This window comes from Colletotrichum truncatum, assembly GCF_014235925.2.
Source record: "Colletotrichum truncatum strain CMES1059 chromosome Unknown Contig_0001, whole genome shotgun sequence".
NCBI lineage: Eukaryota > Fungi > Ascomycota > Sordariomycetes > Glomerellales > Glomerellaceae > Colletotrichum > Colletotrichum truncatum.
Genome location: NW_027222398.1, coordinates 9,938,351 through 9,953,433, shown reverse-complemented (window position 1 = coordinate 9,953,433; position 15,083 = coordinate 9,938,351). Strand labels below are relative to the sequence as shown.

The 15,083-nt window shown below is 51.3% G+C and overlaps 4 protein-coding genes across 4 annotated transcripts; 2 read left to right on the top strand and 2 right to left on the bottom strand.

Annotated features, from left to right (window-relative positions):
* Positions 1 to 1,018: 1,018 nt before the first annotated feature.
* Positions 1,019 to 3,408, bottom strand: CTRU02_202786 (polyprenyl synthetase; the record flags this gene model as incomplete). The annotated part of the gene is made up of 3 exons (XM_036728950.1): positions 1,019 to 2,890; positions 2,965 to 2,996; positions 3,084 to 3,408. 3 exons carry the CDS (start codon positions 3,406 to 3,408, stop codon positions 1,019 to 1,021), a joined length of 2,229 nt encoding a protein of 742 aa, XP_036579465.1.
* A 539-nt stretch (positions 3,409 to 3,947) lies between these two features.
* On the top strand, positions 3,948 to 5,576 carry CTRU02_202785 (benzoate 4-monooxygenase cytochrome p450; the record flags this gene model as incomplete). Its single annotated transcript, XM_036728949.1, has 2 exons — positions 3,948 to 5,153; positions 5,223 to 5,576. The coding sequence occupies 2 exons, from the start codon at positions 3,948 to 3,950 to the stop codon at positions 5,574 to 5,576; spliced, it is 1,560 nt and encodes a 519-aa protein (XP_036579464.1).
* Positions 5,577 to 8,901: 3,325 nt separating this feature from the next.
* CTRU02_202784 (laccase (multicopper oxidase)) lies at positions 8,902 to 11,058 on the top strand (the record flags this gene model as incomplete). Its single annotated transcript, XM_070204092.1, has 8 exons — positions 8,902 to 9,114; positions 9,169 to 9,247; positions 9,306 to 9,317; positions 9,369 to 9,438; positions 9,485 to 9,622; positions 9,678 to 10,521; positions 10,573 to 10,611; positions 10,678 to 11,058. The coding sequence occupies 8 exons, from the start codon at positions 8,902 to 8,904 to the stop codon at positions 11,056 to 11,058; spliced, it is 1,776 nt and encodes a 591-aa protein (XP_070062674.1).
* A 577-nt stretch (positions 11,059 to 11,635) lies between these two features.
* Positions 11,636 to 14,261, bottom strand: CTRU02_202783 (C6 zinc finger domain-containing protein; the record flags this gene model as incomplete). The annotated part of the gene is made up of 3 exons (XM_036728947.2): positions 11,636 to 11,695; positions 11,752 to 13,389; positions 13,704 to 14,261. The coding sequence occupies 3 exons, from the start codon at positions 14,259 to 14,261 to the stop codon at positions 11,636 to 11,638; spliced, it is 2,256 nt and encodes a 751-aa protein (XP_036579462.2).
* Between the last annotated feature and the right edge of the window lie 822 nt (positions 14,262 to 15,083).

Genomic DNA, 15,083 nt, shown 5'->3' with positions numbered 1-15,083 from the left:
CCACAGTAGTGTAGCCCTAATATCAAATTTGCGCGCAAAGTTTTCAACAACCACCCCAAACATCAAGCACAATAGCTCAGGGGTAGAGCGCTGGGCTCATAACCCAGAGGTCCCTGGATCGAAACCAGGTTGTGCTATCATTTCTTTTGCTTTTTGTTGCCTCGCTCAGCTCGCAATTGTCTGTACACTGCTGGAGCTTACGGCTGAAAAGTACTGTTTTCATGTTTTCTTGTACACTAAGCAAAATTCGGCTTGAGTGACTTAAAAACATGAAGTCAAAGATGTTGATGAATTTTTATCATGATGTGCTAATATTGCTGTAACATTAGGGTCTTTCGTCTTTCGCTTGGCCTACTCTTTGGACTGAGCACTGTCTACCTATGGTCATAAAACTTTAAGTGGCATCATATTTCAATGTTCTTGGTTCATGCAGGGCATCTCACAGAACAGTTTGCCTTCATGTTGCTATTTCTAGTTTCTCCAAGTTATGTCTGAGGCTGGTAGTGCGAATAGAATGAGCACAGTAATCATGTGACTAGTAGGAAGGTGAGAGACTTTACTCACAGGGGCCTTGATTTCCGTTCATTGGAATAACAAACTGTGGTAGTCTCCAAAGGGCATCGCCCAGCAACTAAACAGGAACGCAAATGTTAAACCCATGTGCTTTGCTGGCGCATGGCGAATCTGTAGGCAGTCTTCACCCGTTTCGGCTTCCAGTGTAATGTATGTGGTGTTGGCGCCAGCGAGTCCGATTTCTGATTATAAGTCTGTCAGACTCAAGCCGTTTGTTTATTGATTAGCTTACTTACGAAGGTGTAGCTCTCTGGTAAAACTTATTGACGCTTTGAATAAAATGAATAGAAAATTTCTAACTTATGTCAAAACTCTCTCGAATCTCTAACGTTATTTTCAAAAGCTAATAGTACAACTATGAATATTAGGCTTATATTAGATAGTAGTTAGAAAAGGAGCAGTAGATCAAATGGGTCTTAATTAAGGTGTTGATTATTGTTTCGCCTTATACTTTTAACTGGAAAGTAAGCAACCGTAACATCCAATTCTTGTTACCCGACCCAGCTTCGTTCTCCATCGCGGTCAACTCGGCTCTCGTCTCGTCATACAAGCCTCGAATTACTACCCTTGTATGTTCCAGGCTGCCTGCCTCCTCCAGCATCTCACGAATCAGCAGTTTCGTCTCAACTGACAATTTCCCATCATTGTTTGGAGATGTCGAGGCAGAACGCGCTGCCCGTGCGGTTTGAAGAATGCTGCGCAGCTGGACGTCGCCTTGTTCATCCTCGTGCTGAAGGGCGTGGATCAGCGGCAGAGTGAAGCTCCCCTCATCCAGGTCGTCGTATGTCGAGAGAGATTCCGACGTGATATCCTGATAATCGTCGCGCAGCTGATAGAGCCTGCCTAGAAGGCTCATCAGTTTGCAGGCGTCGAGATGCTTGTTCTGGGTCGCCGAGGCGCGCATCATGCGGGAGGCCATGCGGAAGAGCCCGCCGGTTTTTTGCTCGAGATGACTGTAGTACTCCGCTATCGAGGGCGCCCTGCAATGGAAAGTCCATGCTAGATCGTGGCTCTGGCCGAGGTGCAGCTGGCTGAGTTCGGACAAGAGGCACGACAAAGTGTCATCGCCCAGCCGTCGTGCCAGGTCCACGCACTTGATCATGAGATAGCTCGCCGAATTTGTAGTCTGGGCTGTGCCGAAGAGGACATGGGCACTGGGACTGCCTCTCCTTACGGGAGAATTGTCGTGGACATCGTCGAGCATCAGACTGGCGTTATGCATGATTCGAACAATGGTGCGGATTGTGGCTAGAGCGTCAGGTGGAACGCGGTACCATATATCAAGCGCGTCCATCAGCTTGTCGCGGGCGCCACTTGCAGGTCTAGCAGCCGTGTAAAGGTAAGCCGCCAGAATGTCCTTCTCGTCCGGCTCGGCAGGCCAAGCGCAGGGCGAGACGGTCAGCAGATCCGCTCGTGTCTCGTTTGATGCCTTGGCCTTTTTCTTGTGGTCGGAACTGATCTCGGCGGGCGTCATGGTGGTATACTCTGTCTTCTGGTTATTCCAGAATGGCCTGAGTCTTTTTGTGCTGAGATGGCTTGAGACCGGAGTAAGAATGCCGTCCGACTCTGAGCCATCTACAGGCTTGCTGACCTCGGAAACATCAAGCGTGCCTCCGTTCACCTTGCCAATGTCCTCTCGCCTGGGAAGAGGAGCTGCTGGGTCGTATCGGCGCGAGGACAGATGCCACAGCGTGTTCCCGGCCATGCACATTTCAATCAGACCGATGTAGTGTGTGATGTGAGGTGCTGGCGTGGACTTAACCATGTAGCTCTCCTTTCTCTCGCAGTACTCGTCCTCAATTCTCCCAATCTCAGACAGCAAAAAGTCTTTGGCGGCATGCTGGTCGAGGTCGTACATGGCCATATAGACCTGCACGGCGCTCATGTTGGATCCGCCTTCTTCGCGCTCTAGGTACGTGGCTGCTTCTTTGTCCCATGAGCAGTAATCATGCCACAGGATCATCTGCGTCAAAGCCAGCCAGGTGAGCGGCTCCAGACCTGTGAGCTCCTCGTCGGTGAGGCTAACGTCGCAGCAAAATAGGATTTGCGACCAAACGGAGTAAGCTCCGGCATCGTAGTGCCGCACGCGCATGTACGAGTCCAACGTCTTGTGCTCCATGAAAGCGTCCTGTCCGCGAACACTCACAATGCCCTTCCACTTCTCGATGACGAGCTTACCCAGCCGTTCATCCTGTTCGAGGGCCTCGATGGCGACGCGTGCCTGCATTGTGTTCATTGCGTTGTGCTTGGTGGTGTGATCGCTTTGCTTCGACTCAGAACCAAGAAATCGCGCCAATGGTCCGTGGACCTCATCGAACTGAAATAAACACACAAATATTTAGCATTCGAACCACGAAGAAGTCAATCAGCGAGTCTAGATTCTCGGCGTACCTGTTCTGGTGTTACAGCATCGTCGGTAAGGTCTGTATGCAGCATTGTAAAGGTCATGTCAGCGGATCTCGCAAGCAAGTCAACAGTAATTAGGACCCCTCAGGATCATAAAGACTCACCATCGTGACGGAAGAGAAGTTCAGACAGATAGGAAATGATACGGAGTCTCTCTGGTATGGCCTCTGGAAACCACAATGCGTTGACATTGCCGGCGATGGGGTTGATGCATCCAACGCTGTCGGCCTTCAACTTCAACCCAGTCGCGCTTTCAAAGTCGTCGCACGCTTCCCAGCACGCCTTGTCGGCCACATCCACGTGTTTGCTAATTCTCGGGCGAAACCTGGAGGGGTAGGCATTGTTCTCGTACAAAGACGCAGGCACCGGAACCGAAGACTTGTACTCCATGGGCCCGCAGTCTTGGTAGTTCTTGATTGTTGAAGCCATGGCGGGGGGATAGGGGACAGACAAGATGTCGTGATGCTCATACCACGAAAAATGTCAAAAACGACGGGCGGAGGAGGCAGCATGGTGTTTTCTAAGTCTCTTTGAGGCTTATCGGTCTTCGTCTACAGACCCCTGGAGTTCATGCTTCAGACATGAGGAAGCCTCACCGACACGGCCCGAGCTCGAGTCATTAGATGGTTACCGTCGTGAAGAGATCGCCATCGTCATGAAGGGATCGCCATGATCGTGAATGGATCGCCCAAGCGCATTGATACAGCCATAGTACATCGGGACGTCCGAGATTGAGCGTCCCCACCGGCAATAATACCGTCGTGACTCGCGAACCGTAGAGCTGGTTCAGTGAGTTTTTTTATGAGACCAGAATGCGGCTTTTGGAAGGGAAGAGGGTAAATGATACCAGTTGCAGGCCATGGTTTAAGCAATGCCTTCTACTCTGTAATTATCCGTGGTTTTAACCAGGTCGACGAGCATCCTGGAATTTGGATAGACATCGTCAACACACCTCACCATCACTCACCATGGCAGTCTTCGGACTTCTGAGTGAGCGGCTCGCGTCGCTGCCTATGCCAATCTGTGCGGCGGCACTCATTGTTCTGGCCTTGGTGTTCAAGGCGACATACAACCTTTTCTTCCACCCGCTTCGCTCGTACCCGGGACCCCTCCTGTGGCGAGCATCGAGGTTTCCCTACGTTATTCGCTACACCCAGGGTCAAATTCCCTACGACCTGAAGCGCCTGCACGCCAAGTACGGGCCTGTGGTACGAATTGCCCCCGATGAGTTGACATACAACTGCGGCCAGGCCTTTAGGGACATCTACGGGCGTAACAAGCAGGCCAACGGCGAGACCACGCTCTTCAACAAGGACCCCATCTTGTACTCAGCTGTCTTTGCCGAACATAAGGCGCTGATTGATTCGGACGGCGACGAGCATAGGCCGCAGAAGCGGACGCTTGCCTATGCCTTCTCGCATCAGGCCTTGGTTGAGCGGGGCCATATCATCACGGGATGCATCGACAGAATGATCGAGGGCTTGAACGCCCATCTTAGGTCGCCCTCGGCTTCGGTTGATGGCAGTTCCGCCGTGGTCGACATTGGGGCGTGGACCGAGAATGCGCTCTTCGATCTCGGCGGACAACTCACGGTGGGACGCGACCTCAACGCCATCATGTCGCAGGGAACCGTTCACCCCTCGTTGGCGCTCTTCAAGAGGCTTTTTGACTGGGTGCAGTGTTACTACCTTCAGTTCCGCCGAAGCCCCAAGATCCTGGTCAACGCCGTCGAGAGCATGCCGGGGTTCACGGGCTACGACTGCGTGTTGCCGGTCAAGGACGTCCACGACATGGTCCTCAAGCGAATGGCCGAGGAGAAGCATGCAGGCGGAGACAACTCTGGTGACTTTGCTTCTTACCTGATGAGCAGGGCGAAGAGCGAGGGCTTGCAAGACGACAAGGTCTGGATCAACTGTGTGCACTTGATCCTCGGAACCCCAGAGGCCATGCCGTCTTCCATCATCAGTACCATCTACCACTTGTTGACGACACCATACGCATATGCCGAAGCTGTGAAAGAGATCCGTGAGGCCTTCAAGTCGTCGGATGAAATCACGGCTCAGGATGTTCAGAACCTGCCCTACCTGCTCGCTTGTTTCCGGGAGACGCTGCGCAGACGTCCAACCATCCCCGGAACTCTCACTCGCCAGGTCCCTCCAGCTGGGGCTCAGATTGTAGGTCACATTCCCCCTCAGCTCTTCTCTTTTTTGTCACTTGTGTGTCTAACCAAAATAACCCCCCAGTGCGGCGAGTTCGTCCGAGGAGGCACCATCGTCGGCGTCAACCAGTTCGCAACCTCTCGATCGGCCTCCAACTTCTACGACGCTGACTCTTATCGGCCCGAGCGCTGGCTCGATCACAGACCAGCCGAGTTTGAGAACGACGACCGCGATGCTTTCAACCCGTTCGGCTACGGCCCCAGGAAGTGCATTGCGAGAAACCTAGCCCATCTCACCACCCAGACCTTTCTCGCCAAGCTGCTCTGGGAGTTCGACATGGAACTCGACGAGTCGTGTCGCAACTGGGATGACCAGGGCCTTTATGTTCTTGCACGGCGGGGTCCGCTGTTGGTTAATTTGAGGAGGGCGGCCCATTGATCGCTGGTGAATGGGGTGTTGGACAGGTCGGAAAGTCACTCGTGGGACACAAATGGTGTGTGTCTAAGCAACTGAAGGCAGGAATTAGACAAGGTATTGGGCGTGGCTGTTGACAGGGCACTTTTGTTCCGGGCTTAACATGTGGTCCATCTTTACAATCGCCGAGAGCATGTGGCGAAAAGGGGGAAGAATGATGGAAAATGGATAAATAAATGGGGAGAAATGAGAAACGGAGAGAATAAAAAGAAGAATAAAGTGATGTAACTGTTAATTCGAAAGCGGAAGAGGATCTGGCGAGAGCTCAAATTGATGACGGAACGGGGTAGGAGTTGAATAACAAGAGTAAGCAAGTTTACCTCTCTATGAACAGCGGCTAGGACTAGAGAGGATACATGCAAGACGGGTGTAAGAAGCAAAATCATTATGTAAGACCACACGGTTAGCAAGCATTACTACTGGCGCAATGACAACAATACTTACCCGGCAAAAACAAGTTCATCATCCTATCAGTATAGGCAGAACAGACGTGTCAGAACCAGCGGCAGCTCAGGCTTGCCCCCAGTAACGGAAATCAGTGAGTCCAATTGATGCTTAGGGCATAGAGCTTATTGTATTTCCCCACAGTCCTATCGCAGCTTAGGGATCCCTGTTGGTCACAACAAAACTGTCTCTCTACGAGTTGCCTCACTCTTGGGCAGCCTTCCCGGTTTCCACTAATGCAACAAGGGATAAGACGGGAAATTTCAATAGTCTTAAGACTAACCTGAGGGCATTTTGCTAGCCGTCTTAAGAATGTAGTTGTACCTCGAATGCTGGAGTATGAATAATGATCCTGGATCCTGGAGTCTATTCTGAGCACTTTCTTAGTACTTTGCTGTGCTAATGCCATGCCTGCTTCGTTGTATTTCGCGGCCTAATTACGGGTGCTTTACTTTTGTACATACATTAAATATGTACGGCAAGGATATGGGTCGTAATAACAACCATACATGGTAAGGTTTGGAGATCCAGAACAGCTGTGCCATCCAGCTTTCAAACAGTTTATTCGAGGCAAGCTTTATCACTGAACCATCTTAAAGATCTGATAGCCGAGGCAGTAAAGAAAAGCTACATATGTGCCGACAACACCCCTGGCGCTTGACGCATACCACCAGTTTTGTTAAGAACGGGGTGTCAAGACAATGCCCATCAGTATCAAAGGCGCTGGCGAACCGAACAAACTTGATTTCCGCCCACTCCAGTATTTTGGATGGCTTGAAATCATATTTTCCAGCACTGCAGATTGTGATACGCAAGCGAGCTCGAAGTGTCTGTGTTTTAAACAATTAGCAAATCGGGTGATCGGCTTATTCTCGGGCCTTGCTATTTGCTCGTGAGATTCCGGCGTAAATACAATTTCGCCTTTGCCAACACAAGACAGGCCTCAGTGCTCAGTTATCGATGGTTCCTAGCAAAGTAAAGACCTGTCGGGCTCCCAATCAGCCTCTTGCCGACATTTACCATGTGCGAGCGAGAGTTAGCGGGGTCAAAGTATTCATCACATCGAGGTTTGCGAAGTTTCAGTTGAAATATTTTACTTTACCAAGCCGACTCTTATCCCATCCAGGCGCGGCTACGGCGTGTCCAAACAAAGGCTTAAACTTATCCTCGATATCAGAGGCAGGAGATTGTTGGATACATTTGCAACGCCGTCCTCCCAGAACAATGGGCCGCGTCAATTTTGACACCCGCACGTCTCTTGGCTGGCTGGTCGTTTGAAAGAGTGGCAAGAAACGCAGCCTCGCTTACTCTTGTTCGGGTATCAATGAAGACCGTTTTGGTTTGATCCTCGGGCAGAATCTGAAATGCCCCGATGTTCCTCATGGATCTTTCATGTCGCGTTTCCCATACTGCCGCACGGTTGTTTTGGATCTTGGTTCCTCAACCGCCGCATGCGCCGACACCGACAAGACAAGCAACCGGCACAGTGTCTAGGTGCAAACCTTCGTGGGGGGGTAAGACGGGAACTGGGACCTAGCGGCGAAAAGTAGATGCAAGTCGCCGCGTCTCCGGCCCGAGCGTCGTGTAAAAAAAAGTGGTGATGTTCTATACCTTTTCACTTTTGACACGCAAAAGCCACAATGCTCAGACCTTCAGCTGCCAAACGCAAGATACGCTTTGCTTACGCAGAGCCAAGACACGGCCGATCACGGCCGCTGATTTGAGAGTCGACCCAGCTGCGTAGAGAAAAGGCGTGATATCCTTTGATAGCCACGGGCACTCGCCACGCGATCAAGGTCTATGTGGCAAAGAAGATGATCATTCCCAGAGGCGAGTATTTTACGAGCTAGCACACTCATACATTGTTGAGGCGAATATCATAACATCCAATGGAGAGGTAGGATCGAGAATGGGCTATGCTGGAGGATGCAGTATGAACTTATCATTCAGTAAGAGTCAAACATGATAGCCTCTTGACGTGCCGATATAGCCATCACAGGCGCGGAGCTTCTATGAATCCGAATGCCGCCCGAGAGTTGCATGGTGGCGTGGCTCCTATACTGCGTACTCCCTCGCCTCAAATTGCCTCGCAACCTGCAGAACGGGCTGAACCAGCCGTGCCTTACATGTCCAACATGCCGGGTTCTTATTCCGGTCCGGTAAGGCGAAAAGACAGATTTGCCGCTGACCGGGAATGGCGGGCGACAGACAGTATGGCAGCTCATCTGACACTTGAACCGTGTACCAAATCGGTGACGAAGGCTCGGGACCGTCTTGTCAACAACACACCCGTACCGCATCGCGCCGCTCATTCCTCGCCTTCAGACTACCTGGAACATCATCTCATCTCGTGGCCAATCTAAGATGTTGAAACGCGGTACCAAGCTCTTGGTATACAGGCCCGTTTGCGGTACGTGGGGTGAAGATAGAGCTCGTCTACGCGGCGCAAGATCCATTAGTTCTTCGCAAAGGACGGCAGAAGAAGGCAAGGCAACTGGTCCTGTCCCGAACGATAAGACCGTGCTTTTGAGGCTTATAGCTTTTGGACTCCCCCAAAAGACCAGCTTTCCCCCCACCTTATCTAGAGGTTGGTTCGGCCGTTGAAATCGAAGTTCCTGGAAGATCTGCTTGTAGCTTGCTTCCCTCTCTCCCCTTCTTTCGTACCTCAAAGATTGCTTGAGATCGTATTGGGAGGAGAATATTGGATCAGTTCTGAGGTGAGAATTGTCTTGAATCCTCCCTTTCATTAACTCAATGACAATACGACTAACACATTCATGATCCAGGGACTTGGTCTTTTGACTTGCACGGATTATTCCTACAGCTTCTTAATACGACATTCAAGATGAAGTCCGCGCTCTCCAAGGCCTTTCTGCTCTTTCTCTACGGTCTTGCATCGGCAGCGCCATCCCCATCTCCCAAGGAGGGCGTAGCGAAAAGGCAAGATACTGGTATCAAGTCTTGCAATACCGCCGACAACAGAGCGTGTTGGTCCGATGGCTTCGACATCAAGACCGCTTATGAGGAGAAGACGCCTGACACAGGAAAGACTCGCACGGTACGTTGAGCAGCTTAGGTATCATCAAAGAGATGTTACTAACTTGATTAACAGTACGATCTTGTTCTCTCTGAGTATGCTACATACACGGGTGGAGATGGAATGACTAAGAACAGTGCAATGCTTATCAATGGTAAGTTTATATCCCACATCATAACAATGCACAGATTTAACTTACAAATTTTCTACAGGTGGCTTTCCAGGTAAATTAACCATGCTCCCCTAGGCGGTCCATAACTCACCGTAATGTTTAGGCCCAAACATTGAGGCAGATTGGGGTGACACCGTTGAGGTGAGGGTTGTCAATAACCTCAGGAACAATGGGTGAGTAAAACGTCTACGACTGATTTTATGGTCTAACGTAATGAAGTACATCCATTCACTGGCATGGCGTTCGTATGCTGAACAACAATATCAACGACGGTGTCAACGGAATCACCGAGTGTCCTTTGCCGCCCGGTGCAAGCAAGACGTACAGATGGAAGGCAGAGCAGTACGGCTCGTCATGGTGAGTTTCTCATTACGAAACTGTGAAAAAAACGTGAACTAAACATCGTTCCTAGGTACCACTCCCACTTCTCCGACCAGTACGCCAATGGAGTTGTTGGTGCCATCCAAATCAACGGTCCTACGTCGCAAAACTACGATGAAGACTTGGGTGTTTACACACTCACGGATTGGTACTACAAGGGTGCAGATGAGATTCGATCTACCTTCACCGCGCCCGCTGCCGTCCCCGCCAGCGACAACATTCTCTTCAACGGTACCAACGTCAACAAGAACGGCGGTGGCAATTACTCTCGCGTGACGCTCCAGCCAGGAAAGTCGCACAAGATTCGCCTCATCAACATGTCTGTCGATAACACCTTCTCGGTGTCCCTCGTCAACCACAAGATGACAGTTGTCAACAACGACTTCGTCCCCGTCAAGCCGTTTGAGACCGATTCGCTGTACTTGAGCGTTGGTCAGCGCTATGAGGTCATCATCAAGGCCGACCAGGACGTTGGTGCCTACTGGTTCAACGTGTCTTTCCCCTCCAACAGGCTTTGCGGCACGTCCAACATGAACAAGCCGGCCGCCATTTTCCAGTACGAGGGATCAGACACCAAGAAGCTGCCCAAGGACGCCGGCAAGGCTGTGACGGATGCTCAGTGCCAGGACAAGACAGACTTCGAGCCCATCTACAGCGTCGATGTCGACTCTACAGCCTTCCAGAAGACGTCTGACAACTCGTTGGATGTTACCGTAGACACCAGCAGGACGACCAGTCAGCAGCGTGTGTACTGGAAGGTGAACGGCAATAACATGGACATCGACTGGAGCTTGCCGACGTTGTCGTACCTGGCCAAGAACAGCACTGATTACCCCCAGAACTACAACGTTTTCCAGGTCCCAGATGAAAACAAGGTTAGTATTTGTCTCTACTACTCAAGTACTACGTACACTAACGCCTTATAGTGGGCTTTCTGGGTAGTCGAAAACCTGTTTCCAGCTCCTGTAAGTCCTCACCACCACATCTACATCGCACTTGTCTTCAGACGGGTTGCTGACGTTTGACCTTAGCACCCCATGCACCTTCACGGTCACGACTTTTATGTGTTGGGTCACTCTGAGCCGGCATCCAGCGGTCGCGGCGACGGTGTTCGCTTCAATGCTCAGACCGATACCTCCAAGCTCAACTTCAAGAACCCGACACGCCGCGATGTCACGCAGCTGCCAGGCCGTGGCTGGCTTGTCGTTGCCTTCAAGACTGACAACCCGGGAGCCTGGCTGTTCCACTGCCACATCGCGTGGCACGTCAGCCAAGGCTTGAGTGTCCAGTTCTTGGAGCGCCAAAGCGACATTGCCAGCACCTTCAAGGTCAGCGACATTGACGGTAACTGCGATCAGTGGTCCGATTACGCGGCAAACGCTCCTTTCCCCCAGTCGGACTCGGGACTGTGAAAGAAACTTTTGAGTGGGTTTGCTTGGTCGCATTAATCGGTCGGGTTATGGTAGTTTAGGAGTCGCGAGTTCATCACTTTTTCGGGGATAATTTGAATCATGGGCAAACGAGGAAATATGTGCTGGGAACGGTCATGGTCTGATCACGAACGCGGAGAGCGGGCGCATTATAGATAGAGACAAAGAAGCTGTTCGGCTTAATTTGAAGATTTGCAAGCCAGGACACTGTGATGCAATCCTCCGGATTACACCTATTTTCTGACGGCGAGTATTTTACGCTCATTTCCAAAAGCTTCAATCAAGCCATTGAATCTTGTCATCATATTTGGTGACATCCCTTTACTGGGAAAAAGACAGGAGCTGGGTATCATGTGTACTATACAAGAGGGCAGATCCTTTAGTCCTTTTCTCTACCAAACCCTATCGCATGCCCTTATTCTTCAGAAAGGCGGCATCTGCGATTTACCAGCCGTAGGATGAACTCGGCTTTCACTCTGTTTTTGCCGCAGAGATGCGACCTCAACGCCCGCAATCAAGACTCGTTCTCCCCAGTGAGTCAAATGACAACAGTCAACGACTACGCAAACAACATGTCAATGTTTCCAAAGTTCAGATTGGAGATGAAACCCCCGTTATCCTAGTATTGTTAGCTCACGATACCTCCAAAAAAGCCAGCAAAGGGGGGGCGCTTACCATGTTATCCCAGTCCAAATCCCCCAACATGTCCACTCCGTTATAAAAGTCTAGGTCGAGGTCGTGGATATCTGGCGCAGTGATACCCTCCTCAGAAACGTCGTCTCCGGCCACCTCCAAGAGTAAGGCGTGGCACTCCAAGACTCTATCTTCACAAGCCTTTTCAAAATAACTGTCGATGCTATCATCGTTTATCCCCTTTTCTAGGACATCGAGATGAGCGACGAGCAAAACGCTGAGCGCATGACCCTTGATGTTCGTCTCTCCGGACTGGATCCTCAGGCGCGACCAATCAGCCACGGCGTCCAGGATTCCACGCATATCCGGGTTGTTGATAGACATGAAGGATCCGTGCTCGAGCTCTTCTTCCTTTTGGTGGATGAGCTCAAGACCTATGGTCATGACGCTCTGGAACGAAACGGAACGGTAAGCGCCTGCACCGTTGACAGTCAGACGCCAAAAGTCTAGCTCCGATACCGTGGAAGGTTTGGCTGTGATTCCGCTGCCGGGCTTCTCGGGGGTAAGGAATGATGCCTCGGAAATGCGGAGAGCAGTGTCGACGGACACCTTGCGAGAAAAATAGTAGATTGGATTCCGTAGGGCCTGGGGAATGATTGGCTGATGAAGGGCAAAGAATAGGCGGTACGTCATGACCAGAACGTAACGAAGGGCAAACTGCGAGATCGTGGGGTGGGATTTGAGAGTCGTCATCATCTTTTGCAACGACGCATTCAGCTCGTTGCTGTATCTCAGCGTCTCTTCGTAGATCGTGTCGGAGCGGAAGTGGTTGGTGCGCGTTATCACCGCCAGACGTACAGGAAACGTTGCCAATAATGCGAGTGGTACCGTCATCTGCGTGGGCGTACCGTCGGCCTTGGGCACCGGGATGACCGAGTCGGCACCCTCGACGAGCTGGTCATCGTCCAGATTCGCAGGAGGCTCTGTGTCGTAGTCCCGCGTCGAAATGAGGGGCGCACCGCCCGCGTCAATGCTCGTCTGCAGCACGATCTCTAGGATTGTGGCCCAAATCCGACGGCGGATCTCGGCGCGGTACGGTGACATCTTAACCAGCCACTTGGGGTCGCGGTGCATGCCCATATACATTGCCGTCCTGAGAAGCGACCCGGCGCCGATCCAAGAGAGATCGCAGCCAACGTTTGCCGTCTGCCTTAGGTAATGCATGAGACAGCGAATCTGGAGACCCGTCACGGTCATCCTAGACTTCTCACAGGGGGTCATGAGCCAGAACATGCCCTCCCAGAACCACTGAATGGCGAGGGTCCGCAGAGTGAAGCGTTCGTCATGGAATGTCGCCCCTATGGCCATGCATAGCTGTATGAGCACAACGTAGGCATCGTTGGTTTCCGAGGGGTTCTCCCAGTAGCGCTCGTAGTCGGCCTTGAAGGTCGGGATGTGAATGATGCGCTGCACAGACTCAAATGTGCGAAGGTAGGCGTCAATAAGGCTATCTGCTACTGCTCGAGAGGGCATGCTCTTGCCAATGGTGATGGTGTTGAAGGCGGGAGTGCGGCGGGATTTGATGAGACGTCCCAAGTTTTTGCATTTCTCGAGGCTCTGGTAGAGATGGGTTGTCTTCTCGGCCTCAAACTTCTTGGCGAAGCTGACTAGGCGACATAGCTAGACGTTGTTAGCCAGAGATTTCCTTGAATAGTCGAGACTGACTTGTTTGTAAGATGGAAATGGAAGACAGGAACAGAAGGACAAAGTTGACTGTGGGAGAAGCTGCGTCTCGGGGCGGAGCATTGATCTGGTAAATGTGAAGGTGATTTTCGATGCAAGGTATGAGATGGAAGTAGAAAATAAAGATCATAACATTGAATGATGTAGTATAAGGGCATACGCAAAAGACAAGGTAAAGTGGAAGCAAGCAGGAACAAGGTGGGAAGTGACAAGTACAAGACTTAATGAAATGGGTTGATTACCGTACATACCATATCAGCTGCATTCATAAAGTGGCTCTGTCCGAAGAAGCGTGTCTTGCTGACACACCCTCGACTATACTTCAACCCTTCCCTCATGTCCCTCATGTCCGACGGACCCTGAACCGCCGGCTCATCTCGGTCATCACCCCTGACCATGAGATCCGACAGCTGCTTCTCAAGATACTTCACCCTGGAAACAAGAGAGTTCACAGTCGACGAAGATTCAGGACAGCTACCTGGCGTCGAAGCCGTATCTGCCCTAACACTTCCGATTCCAGCGGCAGCAACAGGAGAAGGTTGCTGGGCCTGAGTAGACAGTGGCTCGATGACCTGCTGCCACAAACCAAAATCGGCAAGGCATGGATGCCCGCCAGACAGGTTTTCCGGAGCCGTCAGGAATTTGGGGGAAGAGGATTCGGTATTAGGAGCCCTGACAGTCGACGGGGCCGAATGTCTCGGCGTGGGCAAGGATTGGAATGACTCTATGATAGGCTCGGGTAGAGCCAGAGTCGCGGGGCCGGATGCAGGAGCACCGTGTCTGGGGGTCTCCTCTCTCATTCCCCGCATGATGGCCTTCTTTGGGGTCGTCTGTGTAGTATACGTACAGAGGGCATTCTTGGAGCGGACGCAAGTACTGCAGGGTAGGTTCCTATCGCAGCGGACTTTACGGCGGCGGCACGCCTCGCATGCCAAGGCGGGCCGGCGCCGTTTCTTCTGCACCGAACCGGAGACGGGTACACTCTGACGGTCCATTCTGAACTTTGTTACTAGATCGCCGAGAAATGTGTAAAGATGTTGGCTTAGAAGAATAGGTATGTTGGTGAGGGACGCAGGTGGGCAGCTCGGCTTTTTGTCTGAGCCCGAAATCTCACCCCGATCCCTGAATTCAGGCAGAGAAAGACTGTTGCCTGGCACGTTAGATGGAAATTATCGGAGACTTGAAGTGACTCAGAAAGTATCTTTTTTATCAGATGATCAGATAAGAATGGGTTGTTGACAGAGAAAAGTCGGTTGCTGGCGTTGTAAGAGAGGTGAAATGGCTGCTTATCCCCGAGATGCGGTCGGTATTTCTGCGCTTGTGGGTCAACCCGCCGGCCATACACCGAGGTTTTGTAGGCTCTGATTGGTTAATGGTACGGTCTTGGAAATGCCGAGTGGAATATGCCGACTTACACGATACCCCGAGAAGGATTCCCTTCACACCCGAAGCTAGAAGCTCATCCCACAGCTCTAGACGCGAATTTTCATCATGTTCGAGAGATATTTGTAATGAAACTAAGAGGCCCACAAGATGAATCTCTACATGAAGGTTCTGTATATAAGACGGCATCAGCGATCGCAATGTCAGAATGTTTTGTTTGTCAAGGCAGTAGGGATAGAATAGCCGGA